This window comes from Hydra vulgaris, chromosome 04 (genome assembly GCF_038396675.1).
Source record: "Hydra vulgaris chromosome 04, alternate assembly HydraT2T_AEP".
Classification (NCBI taxonomy): domain Eukaryota; kingdom Metazoa; phylum Cnidaria; class Hydrozoa; order Anthoathecata; family Hydridae; genus Hydra; species Hydra vulgaris.
This window is the reverse complement of record NC_088923.1, coordinates 3,508,446-3,528,438: the sequence shown is the minus strand read 5'-3', so window position 1 is coordinate 3,528,438 and position 19,993 is coordinate 3,508,446. Positions and strand designations below refer to the sequence as shown.

General features: G+C 28.4%; 1 protein-coding gene across 2 annotated transcripts in view; it reads left to right on the top strand.

Annotated features, from left to right (window-relative positions):
• LOC136079519 (uncharacterized) overlaps window positions 1–19,993 on the top strand; it is a 226,572-nt gene that overhangs the window by 126,585 nt on the left and 79,994 nt on the right. For both annotated transcript variants that reach the window (XM_065795263.1, XM_065795264.1), the window contains one exon: window positions 12,163–12,219. In XM_065795263.1, coding sequence (XP_065651335.1) covers window positions 12,163–12,219 — 57 coding nt within the window. The remainder of the gene's footprint in view (window positions 1–12,162; window positions 12,220–19,993) is intronic.

The window sequence follows — 19,993 nt, the reverse complement described above, 5'->3', positions numbered from 1 at the left end:
AACAGACGACTGTTTATTACTGCTAAAAACCATTGTAAAAAGCTTTTGTCTAAGGCCAAAGCCTGCTATTCTAAGGTTAAAAAATTTTGTATATCATTTAAAAAATTAGGCTCTCCTGACTTCTGGATAATCTTTAATAGTATTAATAATAAGGGCAAATCTTTAATTCATCCTCTCTTGGATGGTTCAGACTTTGTCACCTTACCTAAAGACAAAGCTGAATTATTTGCTAAAAACTTTCCATTAATATTATCTCTTGATTCCATTAGTTATGTTCTACCTGATATTGCCAATTGACATTTGTATCACTCCAGCTTCTGTATCTAGAGTGATTTCCTGCTTAAGCTCTTCTACAGCTTGTGGCCTGGTCAACATACCTGTTATAGTCTCGCAGAAGTGTTCTCTGGAGTTGTCGTCTACACTCTCAAAAGTATGCAACAAGTGCTTATCAGAGTCTTGTTTTCCAGCCTGCTGGAAAGCGGTGTTTGTTATCCCTATTCTCAAAAGTTCTCGAGATTGATCTGATTTGTCTAACTACTGTCCCATTAGTCTTCTTCCTATCATAAGCATGGTTTTTGAATCTTTAATTAACAAACACTTAATCTCTCATCTTGAATCTAATAACTTACTTTCTGGCCATCAATATGGACTTCGATCTTCTCATTCTACAGCTGATTTGCTAACAGTAAAAAGCGATTTTATCATGCATTAGATAAGGTTTTATCATGCATTAAATAAAGGTGGAGAGGTTATGGCCATTGCTCTTGACATTTCGAAAGCTTTTGATAAAGTTTGGCATGCTGGTCTTCTCTATAAGCTTCTTATGTTGTATCTGGCAACATCTTTAAGATTATAGAATCCTTCCTTTCCAATCATAGTATGAAAATTTCCCTCGATGGACACCACTCTTCTTCTTCTTCTGTAACTTCTGGGGTTGCTCAATGTTCTATTCTTGGCCCTATTCTCTTTTTAATTTACATTAACGATCTTCTAGATATTCTCACATCTAAGGTGGCATTGTTTGCTGATGATGTTACCATTTATTCTTGTCATGATAAGTAGCCAACACTCGCTGATTGCTTTGAGGGGGCATTTGAGCTTGAAAAAGATCTCACTTCTGCTACAGCATGGGGCTCGCAGCAGCTGGTGAACTTCAATACAGATAAAACTAATTTTTTTTAGCTAATCGTTATGGTAATAATTTAGATCTTCCTATATTTATGAACGGTGATGTACTCGATAAGTCATCCACTCTTCATCTTCTAGGATTAACTCTTACTTCCAATCTTCTTTGAAAACCATATATCAAATCTGTTGCAAAATAAGCTTCTGCTAAGGTTGCATCAAGTTCGACACTTTCTTGTTTGGGATTCTATTCTTTATCTCTATAAATCTCAAATTCACCCTTGTATGAAATACTGTCTCCATATCTACCATATCCATATAGAGTTAATAGAAGGCTAGTAAGAGATTGAAGTTGTAGAAAACAATTTACACTAGACTTGAATGGTTTAAATTATTTGAGTAACAGAATACTTAAATACTGTTAACAGGCTTGGTTAGGAAAGACGTGCGATTGCTCTCTAATCTTGACCACGGATAAATATTTATTATTGACAACTTGGCTACTGCTCATTAGATGTTTTGAGAACATTTCAAAAAATAATCAAGCGCAAAATAGTTTAACTGGACCAATGAGAGACAATTACAAAAAATAAAAGGTTTCCTGATTAAATTGTTATAAATCAGGTTCAGAATAATTAATAAACTTTGTCTGTTTAAATTATAACTAAGGGACACTCTTTTATATAAAGTAAAAACTTACTCATAATAATTGTTTAATAAAGAAACAAATGTTATTCAATTTATCTAAGAGTTTAGTATAATTTCTTTTATTTGTGCACTTCTGATTTGTTTCAACAAGATTCTAATAAACAAACATTTGTTGATTTATTTAATAAATAAAAAAGTCAATCTTTTTTTAACCATTTGGCGCTTTTTGTAGTTGGCCTAAGTTTTGTTTTTACATATTACAAACATTTCTTTGTAGTACAACAAACAAAAGGAACAAATAAACATTCAGTTACTATGACAATGTTAGAACGTTATTTCATTTTAGCAGTTTCTTTAAAAATGTTAAAAACAATTCCGCAATGTGCTAGACCCCTGAATCAGTCTATAATGATCAGTATCAAAACAAATTACATTCCAAATGAATTATATTTTTATTTTTTATTTTACAAACCAAAATCAAATTTTTAATTCGTCAAACTATATGAAAGCACTTTTTTATGATTAAACTCAAAAGATAAAAATAAATTACGAGGTGGAAGCAGAACTGGTTTTCCACTGATTATGTTTATTGAGAGGGCTTTTTAATGTTAATTAGTATTTAAAACTGAATTAAGTAAATTTAAGTTTAAGTATAAAAAATCTGTAAGAATGACATCTGAAGCGAAAAAAATTAAAGATGGTAAACCAATATCTATGAACTTAAAAACTTTTCTTTTGTGGGGGAAAGAATCAGTAATCGAATACATGGAAGAAAATGGCTTAGTTGTCAAAATATGGTGTAAAATTTGTGCTTGGAACAAAACTGAAATTTTAACGGATACTTTAGTTAAAGGAGTATCAAATAATCTATTGTCATATTGTTGTTATACGATTATATAAATAATTTGAATTTAATAAAAAGGCAGCGCATAAGCTAATATATGTATATATTATATGCTGTATATATAAAACGAATCTTTTTAAAGCATTGGCCTATATAAAATCATTTAATTAGTAAATACGAGCTGTATGAATTACAGAATGCTTAAATTCTGTGAATTGTATATGTTACAGGATTAACTGTAACTTGTATTCTGTAACTCACACAATTTTCAGACTTAAAGGCTGAAAATTGTGTGAGTTACAGAATACATGAATACTGTAAATTGTATAGGTTATAGAGTTAGGTAATTGTGAAGATTGGAGAGAATTTATTGAAGTTATATCATTATAATTTCATTATAAATTATAACATTGATTGAAAAATAATCAGACAAATAAAAGTCTTTTAAACATTAAAATATTTTTACAGTTAATAATCAGCAGTAAAAAAATTTGAACCAGTTTGAACCTAATATGAGCATTATATTATTCATCATTCTTTTTTTCCTTATATCAATTTATTGATTATTTATAAAGTAATATAAGGAAGTATCAAACTTTGAATAATATTATTATTGTATATAATAATTGTGTTAAAAATATGAAGATATTACTTTTAATAGAATATTTAGTTTAAATAATTGACTAATAGTTTTATTCAAAATTGCTTTTTTTGCATTTTTATTTTTATTTTTGTTGCTGCTTCTTTCCATTTTATACTCACATTAACAATTTGTTTCAAATATTTTTTTAGATGCTTAAAGTAATAAAACATTAAATAGTTAACTTAATCGATCTATATATTCAATAAAATTTAAGCAAAAGTAAAATCAGTCAAATCAAATAAAATGATAAAAGAAATTATGACATTGCTTAAAAAGTTTAAAAGTTTGCTGAAAAAAGGTATAAACAATGGTTCATAGAAACACTGACAAGTATACCTTAAAAATTATTGGATTTTAAGACAAGCTTAAAAGCAGTAAAGGTCTGACCACAATATGTGCTAGAAAAATAAATTATTTTCAATAAAAGTTTATGGTTATATTCAACTTTTTTAGTTTTTCTTCAGTTAAATTTAAAATTTTACTTTATAATTAGGTTTCAAGTATTTTTAACTCTATAAAATATTTATGACATTCCGAAGTAAAATTTTATATTACACTGAACAAAAACTAAAATTAAAACATTAAGCAATACAACACGTGTACATTTAGACAATTTAAACTAAACTTTTTGAAGGTTAGTTTTTAAAAATTTTTGAAGTCTAAACTTGAAGATGACCTTGAAGAAGAAATTTTAACAACCTTTGATGTTTTTAAGATTCTGTTATTAATCATTGCTAAGAGTAACAATTTCAGCAGAGTTTTATAAAGAATTCAACTCACTAAAACTTACATAATACAGTGTAACAAGTTCCCTATTTTGTTAAAGAGACACAATAGTGGTAGCAACCAATAAAAAAGGAAAAAATAAGCTAACCAACTGTGTTGTAAAAAGATCAGAGTAATTTTGACTTAGTATGATATCCAGTTATTACATATTAAAATTAAAATTACATTAAAATAAATTAATTAATTATAAAAGCTACAAAAATAAAAAATTCTTCCAGGACTATATAATGTTTTAAAATTCTTCCAGGACTTCATGATGTTTTAAAATTCTTCCAGGACTTTATAATGTTTTAAAATTCTTCCAGGACTTCATGATGTTTCAAAGTTCTTCCAGGACTTCATGATGTTTTAAAATTCTTCCAGGACTTCATAATGTTTCAAAGTTCTTCCAGGACTTCATGATGTTTTAAAATTCTTCCAGGACTTCATGATGTTTTAAAATTCTTCTAGGAATTCATAATGTTTTAAAATTCTTCCAGGACTTCATGATGTTTTAAAATTCTTCCAGGACTTCCTGATGTTTTAAAATTCTTCCAGGACTTCATAATGTTTTAAAATTCTTCCAGGACTTCATGATGTTTTAAAATTCTTCCAGGACTTCATAATGTTTCAAAGTTCTTCCAGGACTTCATGATGTTTTAAAATTCTTCCAGGACTTCATGATGTTTTAAAATTCTTCTAGGAATTCATAATGTTTTAAAATTCTTCCAGGACTTCATGATGTTTTAAAATTCTTCCAGGACTTCATGATGTTTTAAAATTCTTCTAGGACTTCATAATGTTTTAAAATTCTTCCAGGACTTCATGATGTTTTAAAATTCTTCCAGGACTTCATGATGTTTTAAAATTCTTCGAGGACTTCATAATGTTTTAAAATTTTTCCAGGACTTCATGATGTTTTAAAATTCTTCCAGGACTTTATAATGTTTTAAAATTCTTCCAGGACTTCATGATGTTTCAAAGTTCTTCCAGGACTTCATGATGTTTTAAAATTAAATTAGGAATAGCTCATATTATTATTTGTTCAGTTCAAAACTTTTTTTTTTTTGTATAGTTTTTTTAATTCTTAAACTTAAAATAAGTTTGCACCTTTTCAAATAAAATTAGCTCTAATGACCGTTAAAGTTTTTATAAAAAATATTTATACTTTTACCTTATTTACATACTAGGTAATACAAAATTGACCATACTTACGCACATGGTATTATGCAACACAATGACCATAATTTATACAAAACATGATTCCCAGATAACACAACTTCCTTGGGCCATTATTGGGCAATTATCGGTTACTCTTTAGGACCAATATTGGCGGCAAACATTGGGCAAATATTGAGAAGCGCAAATTGGGTCTTTTTTGAGCAAATATCAGCAGATTACTAGATAAATCATGACTCCAATATTGGGCTAATAAGGGTTTAAATTGGCTAATAATGGCCCATTATTGTTCAGCAAATGTCCAACAATGGCCAAACCTTTGCATAATATTGGAGAATACTGGCAAGTTTTTGAATATTTATACTCTTCATGCCATGGCATCTTATTTTATCATGCATAAATACGATTAACAATAGTTATTGTGATATTCAAAAGCAAATTGGCATTACATTAATGTACAGCCATTATTAAGTTATTGCTTTCATAATGATTCTTGAATCATTATAATAATATGAATTATAAAAATATGTATGTAAAGTAAATAAAATTTTATATACCTTTTAGTTTTTTAATTTTATAAGTTTATATACTATTTTATTTTACTTTTATAATAAATTTTAGAAATTATTCACTGTCTTATTTAAATAAATTAGACTGGAGCTGTATATGTAATGATTGAAACTATTCACTGTCTTATTTAAATAATATATCTTTAATTTAATTATGAATAATATTATTAGTAATAAATAATAATTCATGTATTAGTGTTAAATATAATTATCACCTAAATAGTATAATTAATCTATTCATACGCTCATATATTTATCAACCATTTATTTAGAAATTAAAACTGTTTAACTCTTCATAATTGATATATTAAAATTAAAAATAAGATTAAAATAAAAGAGATTAAAAAAAACCTTTAACTTTTTGTAAGTAAAGTAAAAATTTTATTGACTTTTTCAACTCTCTTCTCAAGCTTTTTTTAGTCCATCTCAGTCAATTGACCCTGACAGCCATTTGGAAAGTAATTTGTCTAGTTGACTAGTTGTTAATGTAGGATAACCTTTTCTTACTGCATCTGCAAAATAAAATGTGCAATAATAGGCAGATGAAAAGAAATTTTTGTGGTTCTTAAAAAGATTATAATACAAATATTTATAATATAATATTTACGATGATTATAACAATGATGATGATATGATGATGATGATGATGATGATGATGATGATGATGATGATGATGATGATGATGACAATGACGATGACGATGACGATGATGATGATGATGATGATGATGATGATGATGATGATGATGATGATGATGATGATGATGATGATGATGATGATGATGATGATAATGATGATGATGATGATGATGATGATGATGATGATGATGATGATGATGATGATGATGATGATGATGATGATGATGATGATGATGATGATGATGATGATGATGATGATGATGATGATGATGATGATGATGATGATGGTGATGAATTTTAGCTTTTACATAACTTTTTTTTATCAAAAAAAATTTATTTATAAGTTTGCTTACCATATATCACACTTTTCACCCCAGCTAGACAACCAAACTCTAATTTTCCTTTTCTTCCCGTAAAGTTATAAAGCATTGATAGTTTTGCTGTTAAGATTTTCTGAGCAACTTTTCTCAAACAGTCATCAAGACCACTTCCTCCAATTAGAGACAAAAAAGAAACCTATAAGAAAGTAAACATTTATCATTAGCTATTTGCTTATGAAAATGACTTAACTAAAATATTATTATGTATGAAGTCAATTCGAAGTGGAAAAAATATACAAATTTAAGTTCTTAATTTTTAAAAAATGTACATTTTTATATTCTTTATATTATATAATGATAATATAAGACTTACTGCATTTGATCGGCATTTAGTATCTTCCAGAAAAATCCTATTTAACTCTAAGAGTTCATCTATTTCTTTTAATGGAAATATAAAGTTTTCTGTAAGATTTCCACTTGTTATATGATCAAGAGGCACTTGCTTTTGGCACTGCACACGTAACTATGACTTAATTTCCTCCAACTGTTTAATCACACTGTGAAAATATGGTCTAATAGCATCAGCCACAACTTGTTTTACTAAATCAGGAATTATCCAAAAACAGTAAGTTATCTTTATAGGTTATATTATATAAGAATAAAATTTCAGTTACTTTGTAGTTATAAAACATATTATATTTCATCTTAATGTCAGTGAAGCCAGACAATGGGAAATTAAAAAATAAAAAAAGTCCCTCCAACTTGTCAGAGCACCAGGAACCATAAAAAAATTAATATTTTTTAACTTTCAAAAAGGGTCTTCAAACTCCAAATTTGGTGTTTAAAAGAAAATCTTTTTGCAAATATATTAGAACAACATTTGTATGCCAAAATATTATTCTAAATGCAAAACTTACTAATTGCAGATGTGATGCTTGTGCTAGAACTAGCTGGCAAATGTTTATCAATTCGATCTGTGGAAGTGGTGAATGTCAACTGTCGACGTGGGGGTGGTGGAAGGAGTGGTACAAAATGTTCACTATCTGAAGATTCAGAACTAGAATTTCCTGATTGATTGATGATTTTATATTATTTTTGATTTTTGACCTTTCTTTTTTTTTCTTTTTTTCAATTGCTATGTCAGGACTCCTAAAATTGCAAACAAAGTATTGATAAAATTGATTTCAAATGTAAAAACAATAATAAAAAATACAAAATCTCAACTTAAGAATTCTAATAATGCGTTCAGAATTTAAACATTCTGAAAATATACAATAAATATGATATACTTTACCATTGTGATTGCTGTTTTTTCCTCTTTTTTAAATCTTCTTTTATTTCTGAACAACTTGAAGAAAAATCTGTGTGGTGCAAAGATTTAGCCTCTGTCTTTTTCATTTTTTCATAGTCTGGAAAAATATAACTTGCAGAAAAACAATCTTATAATCAAAACTAGGGGTCATCCATAAAATATGCACGCAGTAAAACCACTGATTTAGGACTCCCCCTATCCCCTTGTACGCACTTGAGTGCTTTTAACGACCCCCCACCTCACTGCGTATGTACACATTATTTATTACAAAATCAAGAGCCCCTCCCCTCCTTCACCAACGCATGAATATTTGAAAACGTTACCAACATCAAAAAAAACTATTTCTCTCTTAATAATTTATAAAGAAATATAAAAAAATTGTGAAATTCAATGTTTTTATTAGAAATAAAAAATCAAGAGAAATGTCAAACCGCGAAATAGAGAGATAGTCAAACCGTGCACGTGCTTGCTCTCCTTAACACCCCCACCCTCCCTTGTACGTATTTGTACATTTTTGGGTAACCCCCATCCCCCCATACTTGCGTGTGTACTTTATGGATGGCCCCTATACAAAAACATATAGAAATTAAATGCCTCCAATTTTCAACATTCGTATATAAGGATAGAGAGGTCTTTGCAATTGAGAAGTCTTTGCGATTGAGAAGTCTTTTGCGATTGAGAAGTCTTTGCGATTTAGAATTGGTAACTTTTTTGTTTTTGCCCATTGTGTAGCACAATCCCTGAGGCCAATAACATGTAACTGATTCTTGTACTAACCAGCAATCAGGAACCACTGCCACTCCATCCTCAAATTCGAGTTAATAATACATTTCTATATGAAATTAAAAGATCAACATAAAAATCAGATTAAATAATAAGTTAATTCAACATTACATAAATGTAATGATAACTATATCATCTATAGGTTTTAACAGCATAGAGTACTTATATGAAAAAGTCATAATAAAAGTACAAAAAAATGCATTTAAGTGTATTTAGTATCTTATCAGATGTGCAGTTTTTTTAAATAATTTATCTAATTTTTTTATGTTTAACTTCAAAATTTTTTTAAAAATAAATTTATTTATAAGTTTCATTCTAGCAATATTAATAACAACTTTTCATGTTCCTATGTTGTATAAAAACCACATCTCATCAAATACTAATATCAATATGAAAATAAGGGTATAATACAAAAAGTTAGCGAAACAAAAAATACAGTGTATGATTGTATTTATTGAGGCTTCATAGATAGAGGAATACAAACAAATATGGACTTGTATGGTAGTATCACATATTTTTTCTGAATTTCATCTGTTGTGGCAGATTTAAGCTGACATTATAAATTAGAGACCTTTACTATATCAAAACATTCAAAAGAATTTTCAGGATATCTAAAGAAAGGCTCAATAGTTAGAAATTTTTTATAAATAACAAAATGTCTATTATTGCCATGGAATTTTAGTATGTTACGAATCAAGCAAAAGTCACTTTTTAATCTTATGCAATTGTTTCCTTTTGAGGTAAAGTAAAAAATTCCATTTAAAGTAGTTTCTTTATACTGTAGACACTCTGTTTGTGTTCTAAAAATAATAGGACCATTTTCATGCAACTTCCTGGGAATGCCTCCCTTAAATTTATCAGAGTTTCTTATAATTGATCCATTTCTTTCAGATATACCCCGAATAACCTGTTGAAGTGAAAAATGAGGTTTACGTATTAAACACTTTAAATGCCCCAGAAAATTATTAAATGGAAATGCAGAGTAATTATAAACAGATCTAAATCTTTTAACATCGCTTGCAAGGTGTATTAGGCTGTGTATATTGTAGCTAATAAAACCTCTGCCATATATTTCTATAGCATTTTCTACAAAGGCTCTTAAGATAGATTCTGCATAATCAGCATGACTTTGAAAAATATTTGAACTAGCTAAACAGTGAATTCCAACAAAAAACAAAAGAAAATTGTTTTATACAGACTTTGAAAGATGTCCTTTTAATGCAACTATACCACTGTATAATAAAAATTGACTGAATTCCACTGCTTTCCAACGCTCAATGTCAATTAAAGGCCCACATTGTCTAGAAAACTCATAAGAAATAAATTTTTTAAATTCTATTAATCTCTCTGAAATGCCATTATTAGATGCCTTTCCCAATCTTACTCCATTATTGCTAACAAGGCTTTTTATTAAAAATATCAAAATCCTTCTCGTTACTCCAAGACACACATAGTGCATAAAATCAAGGGGAAACTGAGTTACCATTTCAATAGACAGTTTTTTAAGAGGAGTATCTCCAATGTGGTGATTAGCATCAGTCATATTGTTAAAAGATTTATCAGTTCTAAGCAGAGCATCAATATTAAGAAATGTAACTTTATTGTGCTATTCTCCTTTTTGGATACATTTATCACAACCATAATACCCAGTATGACCTTTACTTTGTTTTATATATGCCCTCACAGGAGTATCACATACAAAGCAGGATATACCAATGTTTACAGAGTATCTTTTGAACATTTACACAGATTTTAACAGGACCTTTTTCTAATTTTAACATTTCTTCAATGAAGTCTTTTAAATATACATTCAAGTTAACTGGTTTACTCTGGCCGCAAAATAGGCCTATCAAAAATGGGTTACTTGAAAATGGGATCTATACTCTTGCTAGAATCGGCCATAATTGTTGAGTACTTGACTTCTGTAAGGGTAATCTATCAATGTTAATTTGTAGTGAAATCGATGGAGTTTCAGAGCAAAGACTTGTGTAAAAGTGTGGCAAAAGATATAAGTGTTGCAACGAATTAACAATGCCAAAGTGAAAATAGGAGCCACCTTCAATTTTTTTGACAGTGCTTGCTCTAAGTGTTTTTAGTAAAGTTTGTGGATCTTTTGGAAGTGATGGGTGCAACACTCTAAGTATATCTAAAAGTGAAAATACTGCAACCATGGGAATAGAAAATGATGCTGCCCACATTCCCAAATCAAATGATAGCCCTTTTCCTCTGATTTCAATTTCGGGCCCATTTTCCTCACTGGTATTATTGGACTACAATTGTATCCTGCATAAACATTTCCCTATTGTTTGTTATAAATTCATCATAATAATTGTTTTCATTCAACTTTTTTCTATCTATTGAATTTAAATCCAGCATATTTAACTCAGAATCATTAACAGATTTGGAATTATCATAACTTGGAGAGAAATGATCCAATAAATGTTGATTACAAACACCATAATCATCTATTTGCTCCACAATATCATTAAAAGGATAGCAGCCATGAGATATAACACTATCTATTTTTAAATCTGTATTATTATTAGAGAAAGAAGATTCTGTATCAATATCGCACATAATTTTGTTGATAGATTTAATTATTTTTCTTCTCTTTGGCCAATATGATGGCACATCATTATCCATGATCTGTTAAAATCCCGTATATAAACTTTATATAAGCTAAAAGGTTAATAAACAAAAACCATGAAGAAAAAATATGAATATATGTATATTTGAAATTGAATATGATATGAAATTGAATATTGATTTACAAAATACAGTTCTATAATAATTTTAACTTATTGGTGCAAAATGATTGTGTTACCCGGAAATGTGCGCCATATTAAAAAATTCTACATTTTTGCAGCTATTTGTTTAAAAAAATATTAGTATTAGCCAATCTTGACCCATTACATTCCCAATCAATTCGGGCAGTATTTAGGCTTCGATATCAGCTGCATATACAAGTCAACAAACGCAAAGCCTCAGCAAATAAGGCAAAATGATGGCATACAATGGCCCGTTGTATTTGTGAAAAATAAGTTATTGGACCAGTAAAGGGCAATCATAAGGTGTTTACAGGGTGTTATTCAACATAGCATGATTGCTTATTGAATTGCCATTTAATAATTTTATATTTTTTTTGTTTATAAAAATAAAATTTTAAAAAAAGAGATTGATTAATTTTTTTTTCAACATTTACCAATTTTACTAATTTACCAATTTACCTTATTTTTACTGAGTTTACAACATTGGTTTTTAATTCAAATAATACTCCATTCGTTACTGTTAATTACTATCGAATCATTTTATTTATTTTTTTAATTATTATTTAAGATCTCAAAGGATGTTCAAAAGGATGGATTTTGAATCAACATAATAATGGCTGCATTGGTATGTAATTTAAATATGCTCAAGTTACATTAGTAATTTAAAGCTATTTTTACTATTAAGTTGTATTTATTGAAAGGTTTAAATCTGTTTTTAAAACCTTATGGAGTTTTGTCACTTTTTAGAGACAATTATATTTCATAAGTACTCATATAAATAGTACCAATTTACTAATAATTACATAATTCTTAAAAATAAGTGGTCATTAAATTTGCATAACAGCAAAAAATCAAGAATATTTAAACTGGCTTTTAAATATTCACTAAAAAAACTTATTCACACATCCCCATAACTACTTATTACATAACCCCATAACTGCTTATTAGTTTTGTGATTTGACCCCTTATATTGTCATACATCGTTGCATTTGTTATGATGAGTAGATTTAGGATTAGAATGTTTTTTTTTGTTTTTTTAAATATCTTTGCTTCCAATAGGGCTGAAAGCAACCACTATTAGATTTTGATATTGCTGGAAAAGAAAAGACGAAAATTATATAGCAAGATAACGATTGACAGGTGACTTGAAATATTGCAAATTATATGAATCAGGGAAGGAAGATGAAGAAAGCAAATTCCAAAGAACTGTTGTTTAAGGAAAAAAACTAGAGGAATAAGAGTTTTTAATTCACTTAGGAACAGTCACAGAAAAAAGATGAGACGCGATTGAATGACGAGTAACACGAGAATGAATTTTAGTAGATGGCACAAGAGACAAAAGTTTTTTAGAGCAGTGCCCATTATAGTATTTGTTAAAAAGAGAAAGAGAAGCAACATTACCATAACGTGACAATGGTTAAAGGTTGGGTGTAATGGCATGTTTCCAATGTGTTTTTGCACCTTGTCTGGAAGAGAAAGGGCATCAATAGAAGATCCACCTCAGATATGGCAACAGTATTCCATACAAGGTCGGATTTGAGATTTGAAGAGAAAAAGTATAGAATCCGGACTAAGAAAGTTTTGAGCTTGATAAAAAGATGCAACCATATCAGATGCTAATTTTTCAACGGATTTGATATACCGTTTCCAAGAAAAATTGGATGTAAGATTTAATCCTAAAAGATAAAGGGTAGATGACTTATTGAGTAATTAACCTTTTATAAATATAGGAAGATCTAAATTATTGCAATAACGATTGGCTGAAAAAATTTTTTACCTGAATAAAAGTTTACCAGCCACTGTGAGCCCTATGCTGTAGCAGAAGTGAGATCCTTTTCAAGCTCAATCGCCCCCTCCAAGCAATCAGAGAGTGTTGGCTTCTAATCATGACAAGAATAAATGGTAGTATCATCAGCAAACATTGTCACCTTAGATGTGAGAATATCCAGAAGATTGTTAATGTAAACTAATGAGAGTATAGGGCCAAGGATTGAACCTTGAGGAACTCTCAAAGTTACAGGATATAAAGAATAGTGCTGTCCATCGAGGACAACTTTTATACTACAATTGGTAAAGAAGGATTCAATAATCTTAAAGATATTACCAGATACATCATAAGAAGAAAACTTATCGAGAAGGCAATTATGCCAAACTTTAAATAAAATGTCAAGAATGATACCTTTAACCTCTCCACCTTTATCTAATGCACGATAAAACCTATCAGTTATTACTGGTAGCAAATCAGCTGTAGAATAAGAAGATTGAAATCCATATTGATGACCAGAAAGTAAGTTGTTAGATTCAAGATGAGAGATTAAGTGTTTGTTAATTAAAAATTCAAAAACATTGCCTATGATAGGAAGAAGACTAATGGGATGGTAGACAAATCAGATTGTTTTCCAGAATTTTTGAAAATAGGGGTAACAGATGCCGCTTTCCAGCAGACTGGAAAAGAAGACTTTGATAAGTACTTGTTAAATAGTATTGAAAACTTAGATGACAGCTCCGAAGAATATTTTTGCAAGACTATAACAGGTATATTGTCCAAACCACAAGCTGTAAAAGAGTCTAATCAGGAATTCACTTTAGATACAGAAGCTGGAGTGGTACGAATGTCAAGCAATGGATCAAGCTGCTTGACGGCTATCTCAGGTAGAATGCAACTATTGGAATCAAGAGATGATATTGATGAAAAGTTTTTAGCAAACAATTCAGCTTTGTCTTTAGGTGATGTGAGAAAGTTTGCTATTAAAGATTTTCCAGAGATAACAAGAGCCTATTTTTTCTGATGAAATACAAGATTTCATGACCTTAGAATAGCGGGCCTCGGCATTAGACAAATTCTTTTTACAATGGTTTCTAGCAGTAATCAACAGATGCCTGTTTTCTGGAAAATTGTTTTGCTGATAGATATGGAAGAAACAGTTTTGATTGGAAAATACAGCAGCACAATGTGAGGAAAACCATGGAGAAGAGTGAGGCTTGACCTAGAGTTTTGGATAGACTGACATGGAATAAAAGATTCCATGTCAGTCTGAATCCACAAAGTTATGTAAGAACCACATTTGTCAGCAGGAAAGCGAAAGCTTTTTATCCAAGGGCCATCACGAAGAAAATCACTGAAAATGTCCCAGTCAGCTTTAAGGTACGTACATTGTACATTGTATCATTGTACGAGGTACAATGATAGTGGAATTTAGATAATGAAGAAGATTGAGATAAGATTTTCAGAGAGTTAAAACTATGATCAGAAGCATATAAAGGTGAATGTAAAGATACTATGCACTGACTAGCATCTGAAACAAGACATAAGTCAAGCAGAGAAAGTAAATAATTCAGTTTGTCTGGGAAGTGTTAGAAAGTTGACTATTTGAGTTAGGGATTGACAATGGCAAAATTTGTGGGTTTTAATGCCTACAGAGTCACTGACGCAAGAGCCAAGCCATTCAGTGTGATGAGCATTACAGTCACCAAAAACAACAATATTGGGTGATGTATCAAGAGAGAGGGCTTTGCCAATTTGGTTAGTAATAACATCAAAAAGTGTGCAGTCTTGCGATGAAGGAGAGTGATATAGAACAAGGTTATAGTGTGAAGTAGTGCTAAATGAAGGCACACAAAATAATAGCCTATTGATTCAATCCTAGTTACCCAAAAAGTAGATGATTTCTTACGAATGTAAATGCTTAGGCCAAGGATGTGACTATTGTCACGTGCTTGTCACTGAATATGTCACTTAAATCACAAAATTTCTTTTACCAAAATATTTACGTTTTTAGAGGAATTTTTTCCCCTGTAAATTAGAACATAAGTTATGTAGAAATTATTTTCTACCTTTAAAGTTTGACATTTGAACATTTGATATATATATATATATATATATATATATATATATATATATATATATATAATATATATATATATATATATATATATATATATATATATTGTTACTTTTTAGATTAATAAATATAAAGTGTAATCATAGCATGAATAGAAAAAAGATTTGTTATTTTTGCGGACACAAAATGTTATTAAATGTTTAATAAATGAAAAAGAAAGTGTCCCCTTTTTATTTAGATTTCAATGAAGCAGAAATATTGCTTGACGTATGTGATAAGTGGTGAAATTCTATACGCCGATAAAGTTATTCTAAAAATACTTGTCTGAAAATGTTGTTACAGCTCTAAAAAAAAGTTTTGCAGTTTGTCACTGCAAAAATTGCAAGCTAACAAGTTTACATGAAAGACCCCAAATAAGAAGAAGTAATAAGTTTTCCTAGTAGCATTCACACCATTAAAAAATAAGTAAATCTTGTCTTTTAAACATAAGAAAAAGAAAAAAACACAGGTGGAAATAAAATGTTAGCTGTAAAAATACTAGAAAAACTTCAAACCTCAGCTAATGTTAAAGAACAAATCGATTCTCAAGTTATTTCAGGAAAAGTATATGATCAAGGATTAAAAAAAATTTCACTTGCTACAGGAGCAAAACCTTTACAAATATCTGTAGGATCTTCAAAAATCAACCTGGACAGAAATTGATTGATTTAATAATGAATTCAATCAAGACCTTCTTTGTCCAGCAAGAAATTTATGCAGCTAGCTAAAAAACTAAATGTTAAAATCATTTTTTAAAGAATATTATTTATGGTGGCATATAACTATATATATATATATATATATATATATATATATATATATATATATATATATATATATATATATATATATATATATATATATATTTATATATATATATATATATTTATATATATATATATATATATATATATATATATATATATATATATATATATATTATATATATATATATATATATATATATATATATATATATATATATATATATATATATATATATATATATATATATATAACTCAAGCTAATTCTGAAATTTCATAAAGTGTAGATTATAATGTTTTTGATTTTCAACCCACAGTTTTTGATTTTTATATTACACCTAATTTAAACATGTACTAGCAATTGTCCAACCTACTAAACCGTTGACCTACTGTATTTTCGATCTACTAAACCTTCTGCACTTACAATTTTATAAATATGTCTTTCTGGTATTTATTTTGTATATTTTTTTGTTGATTGAATACGAGCCAAATTTGATCAGCCTTTGTGCAGTGGTTGAAGCACTGTCTTCAGAATGAAGAGTGATAAGGTTCCATGAATGCTTGAAAATTTATTGATTCTTATAATAACTTAGTAGGTTGATATTTATGTAGGTCTAACTATCTGACATGCTATTTATTACTTTTTTTAAGTAATATAGCTTATCTTAATTTTAGACAATCTTTATTTTAAATAGAACATAAATTAAAGGGAAAACTTCCATACAACCAAACCTGATAAAAGCACTTCCAGTAAATGATGATGCACTTGAACATTTGTTTACAATAGACTTTAAAGAATTTGACGTTAAGAATGGAACTTTGCAATTAAAGGAAAAATTCCCTAATATTAAGTGTGCAGTTATCGAGGAGTTTACTAAATTGCTAATTGTGTTTAAAGAAGTGAACCTAAGCAATCAAATAGTCAAACTTTTTGAAGGTAAATAAAATATATTTTTATTTTTTATGTCAAATATGTTTCAGTTTAGCTAAAATTAAAATAAATGGTAAAAATATCTTTCATAATTTATTACTGTTTGAACATTCTCTTAGATTGTGATATTGAAGATTTAGAAGTTGAAAAAAATAATCACTAAGACAAAACAACAAGGAGCACTTATGCAGAACCCCAGAATTCAAAATATAAAAAGATTCTGTAAAAACTTCTTTTTTACTAGTGTAGTTTCAAGTATTCCTGAAAGTCACAACAATGTTTCTATATCAATCAACAGTCTTAATTTAATTAAAATAAAACACTCATAATAATGTGTGGTTTATCTCTAAGTGCTATAGCTACACAACCTTGCTATATATACAAGTGAAAAAGGATGGAGCTATCTAAAGAAAAGAAATTTAGAAGTTTTGGTTCTTTAGAGCGGTAATACAAAAAATTCTCTGAATCAGGTTCAATCAAACATAATGCTAAAGATTTTTGAAGTGTTGATATTCCTTCATTGATACACGAATAAACCAGCAACCAGTTAGTGGTAGATTAACTTTTTCTATGAGAAATACACTTAATGGTGGAAGCTATTCACCATATTTATAATCATATAGAGAAATTTGGTGGTGAAAATTAACTTGCTAATGTTTCAATGACTCTGATTTTAAAATAGGTTCGAAACAATGCTTTTAATGGGAATGCTTCCATGAAAATCCCAAAAAATTACAAAAGTAAGTTTGCGCATTGCCAATTAAATCAAAACCATTGGCAGAAGGGCTTAGAATTTTAAACAACTTGGTCAAGTTTTGTTTTGTACAAGTGCTTTATCATGACTTTCAAACACATAATAAAAACTTTGAGGATCACTATAAAACACTTGTAGACGATTATGAAACAGCTGTTTCATTGAAAATTCATGTTATTTTAAAACATATAGGTGCTTTTTGTGCAGTAAGAGGTCGTGGATTGGGCCACTACTCCGAGAAAACTGTTGAAGTAAAAAATTGCAGCATTCTTAATGAATCTTGCATTTGATTTAAAGTTTCAAAAAGTTACAGCTCCTTTGCTAAATATTTGAAAACAATCTAATCATTTTTAACAGAAAAAATGTAGTAAATATTGCAAATGCTCCTGAGAAAATATTTTTGCTTTAACTTTATTTAATTATGTGATTATCACAAAATATATTAAATTCATTAATAAACAGTATCTCAATTTTATTGTACGTTAATTAATATTCATGACATTGGGTTGGGCAAAAACTCCTAAACCTAAAACGTCCTGTTTTAGTAGCCTATTCGCGGCCTTAAAAATGTAAATATTTTGGTAAAAGGAATTTTGTGATTTCTGTGACATATCAATCTTAAAACTACTTATTGTAACCAATCCAACAATGTATGACAATGTCCTGGGTCAAATCACAAAACCGAAAAGTGGTTAAGGGCATGTGTGTTGTGTTGTATTAAATAGATAAATACAGTGAGATTTTAGCAAAACAGTATGTCAATAAATTGAGTTTAAAGTGGATAAAACTTCTTTTTGCTTTAAATTTCTCTTCACTCACAAATAAGGCATGCTTGTGCCTAGTTTTTTTATAATTAACAATAATAGCCTCATCCCCCATGCCACAAATGCATAACTCTTTCAATTATCTGCTGCTTTGTTTTTTGGTTTTAACTAGTATAGTATAACTAGTATATATTATATATATAGTATAAGTATAACTAGTATAAATTACTCGTGATGATGTTTTCTGTTAGATTTTGTCTTTCTTGGGCTTGCATAATTATTTCTGTTAAAGAATAAACTTTTCTTTACTTATTACAAGTCTTAGCATCTTTAAGTTTTATGTGCCAATTTCTTTGAAGATAATTTGAAGATATTTTTAGATATTTATATTATTATTTGAATAAGTTAACTTTAATAAGTTAACTTACTCAATTAATATTACTATAATTAATTTATATGCTAAAAAAGTAGCATTAATGATAGAGAGTATGATTTTGAAATATATTATGGATATTATACATGACTGAAAAATAGTCAAATATTTTTGCAGTTAATGGAAAATCTTAAGCATTCTAGGTATAACTTCTTTTTTCAGCTTTTGGTTAAAATATACTCATAATAAAATTTTAAAAAATATGATAAAAATGAAACGCTTTTTGTACAATGCCTAACAATCAACAAATATCTATCATTACAGTTTTAAATCAATATTGTAATAATTACATACCAAAGTAAATTTATCAGTAAACCAATATAGAAAATCAAAATGCTCATTTAATGGCTACCTTTAGTAAAAAAGCTTTCAAGATGATAGCATTTTTCAAATTTCCTCCAAACTAAAGTTTTTTTTATAAAACATCAATAAAAATAAAATAATTTTTAATTTTATTAATTTTAGTACATAAAATGTTTAACTTAATCCTTAAGTTTGCTTAACACTTTTTGTCAAGATAATATCAAATAATAATATCAAAGTGACAACATTAAACTTTGATGTATATTATATTAGGATGCAATAAAGCCCGTAATTTTTAAATGTTGTCATAGTTTGCTACAAAAACTTTAAGGACCTTGAAGAAACAAAAAATAAAGTTTTTTGTTAAAAAATTTCTTTGACTATGCTTGAATTTTTTTATGTGTGATTTTCCTATGATGTTCTTTTTATGTTTCAATTAGACCTTTACTTTTAAATATAAAAGTCAGGATTTTTTCATGGCAATTTGTTAACAAGCGTTTTAAGAATTTTAACTAATTTACAATTTTAATTTAAAATATATACTCATTTGCAACTCATTGTTTAAAAA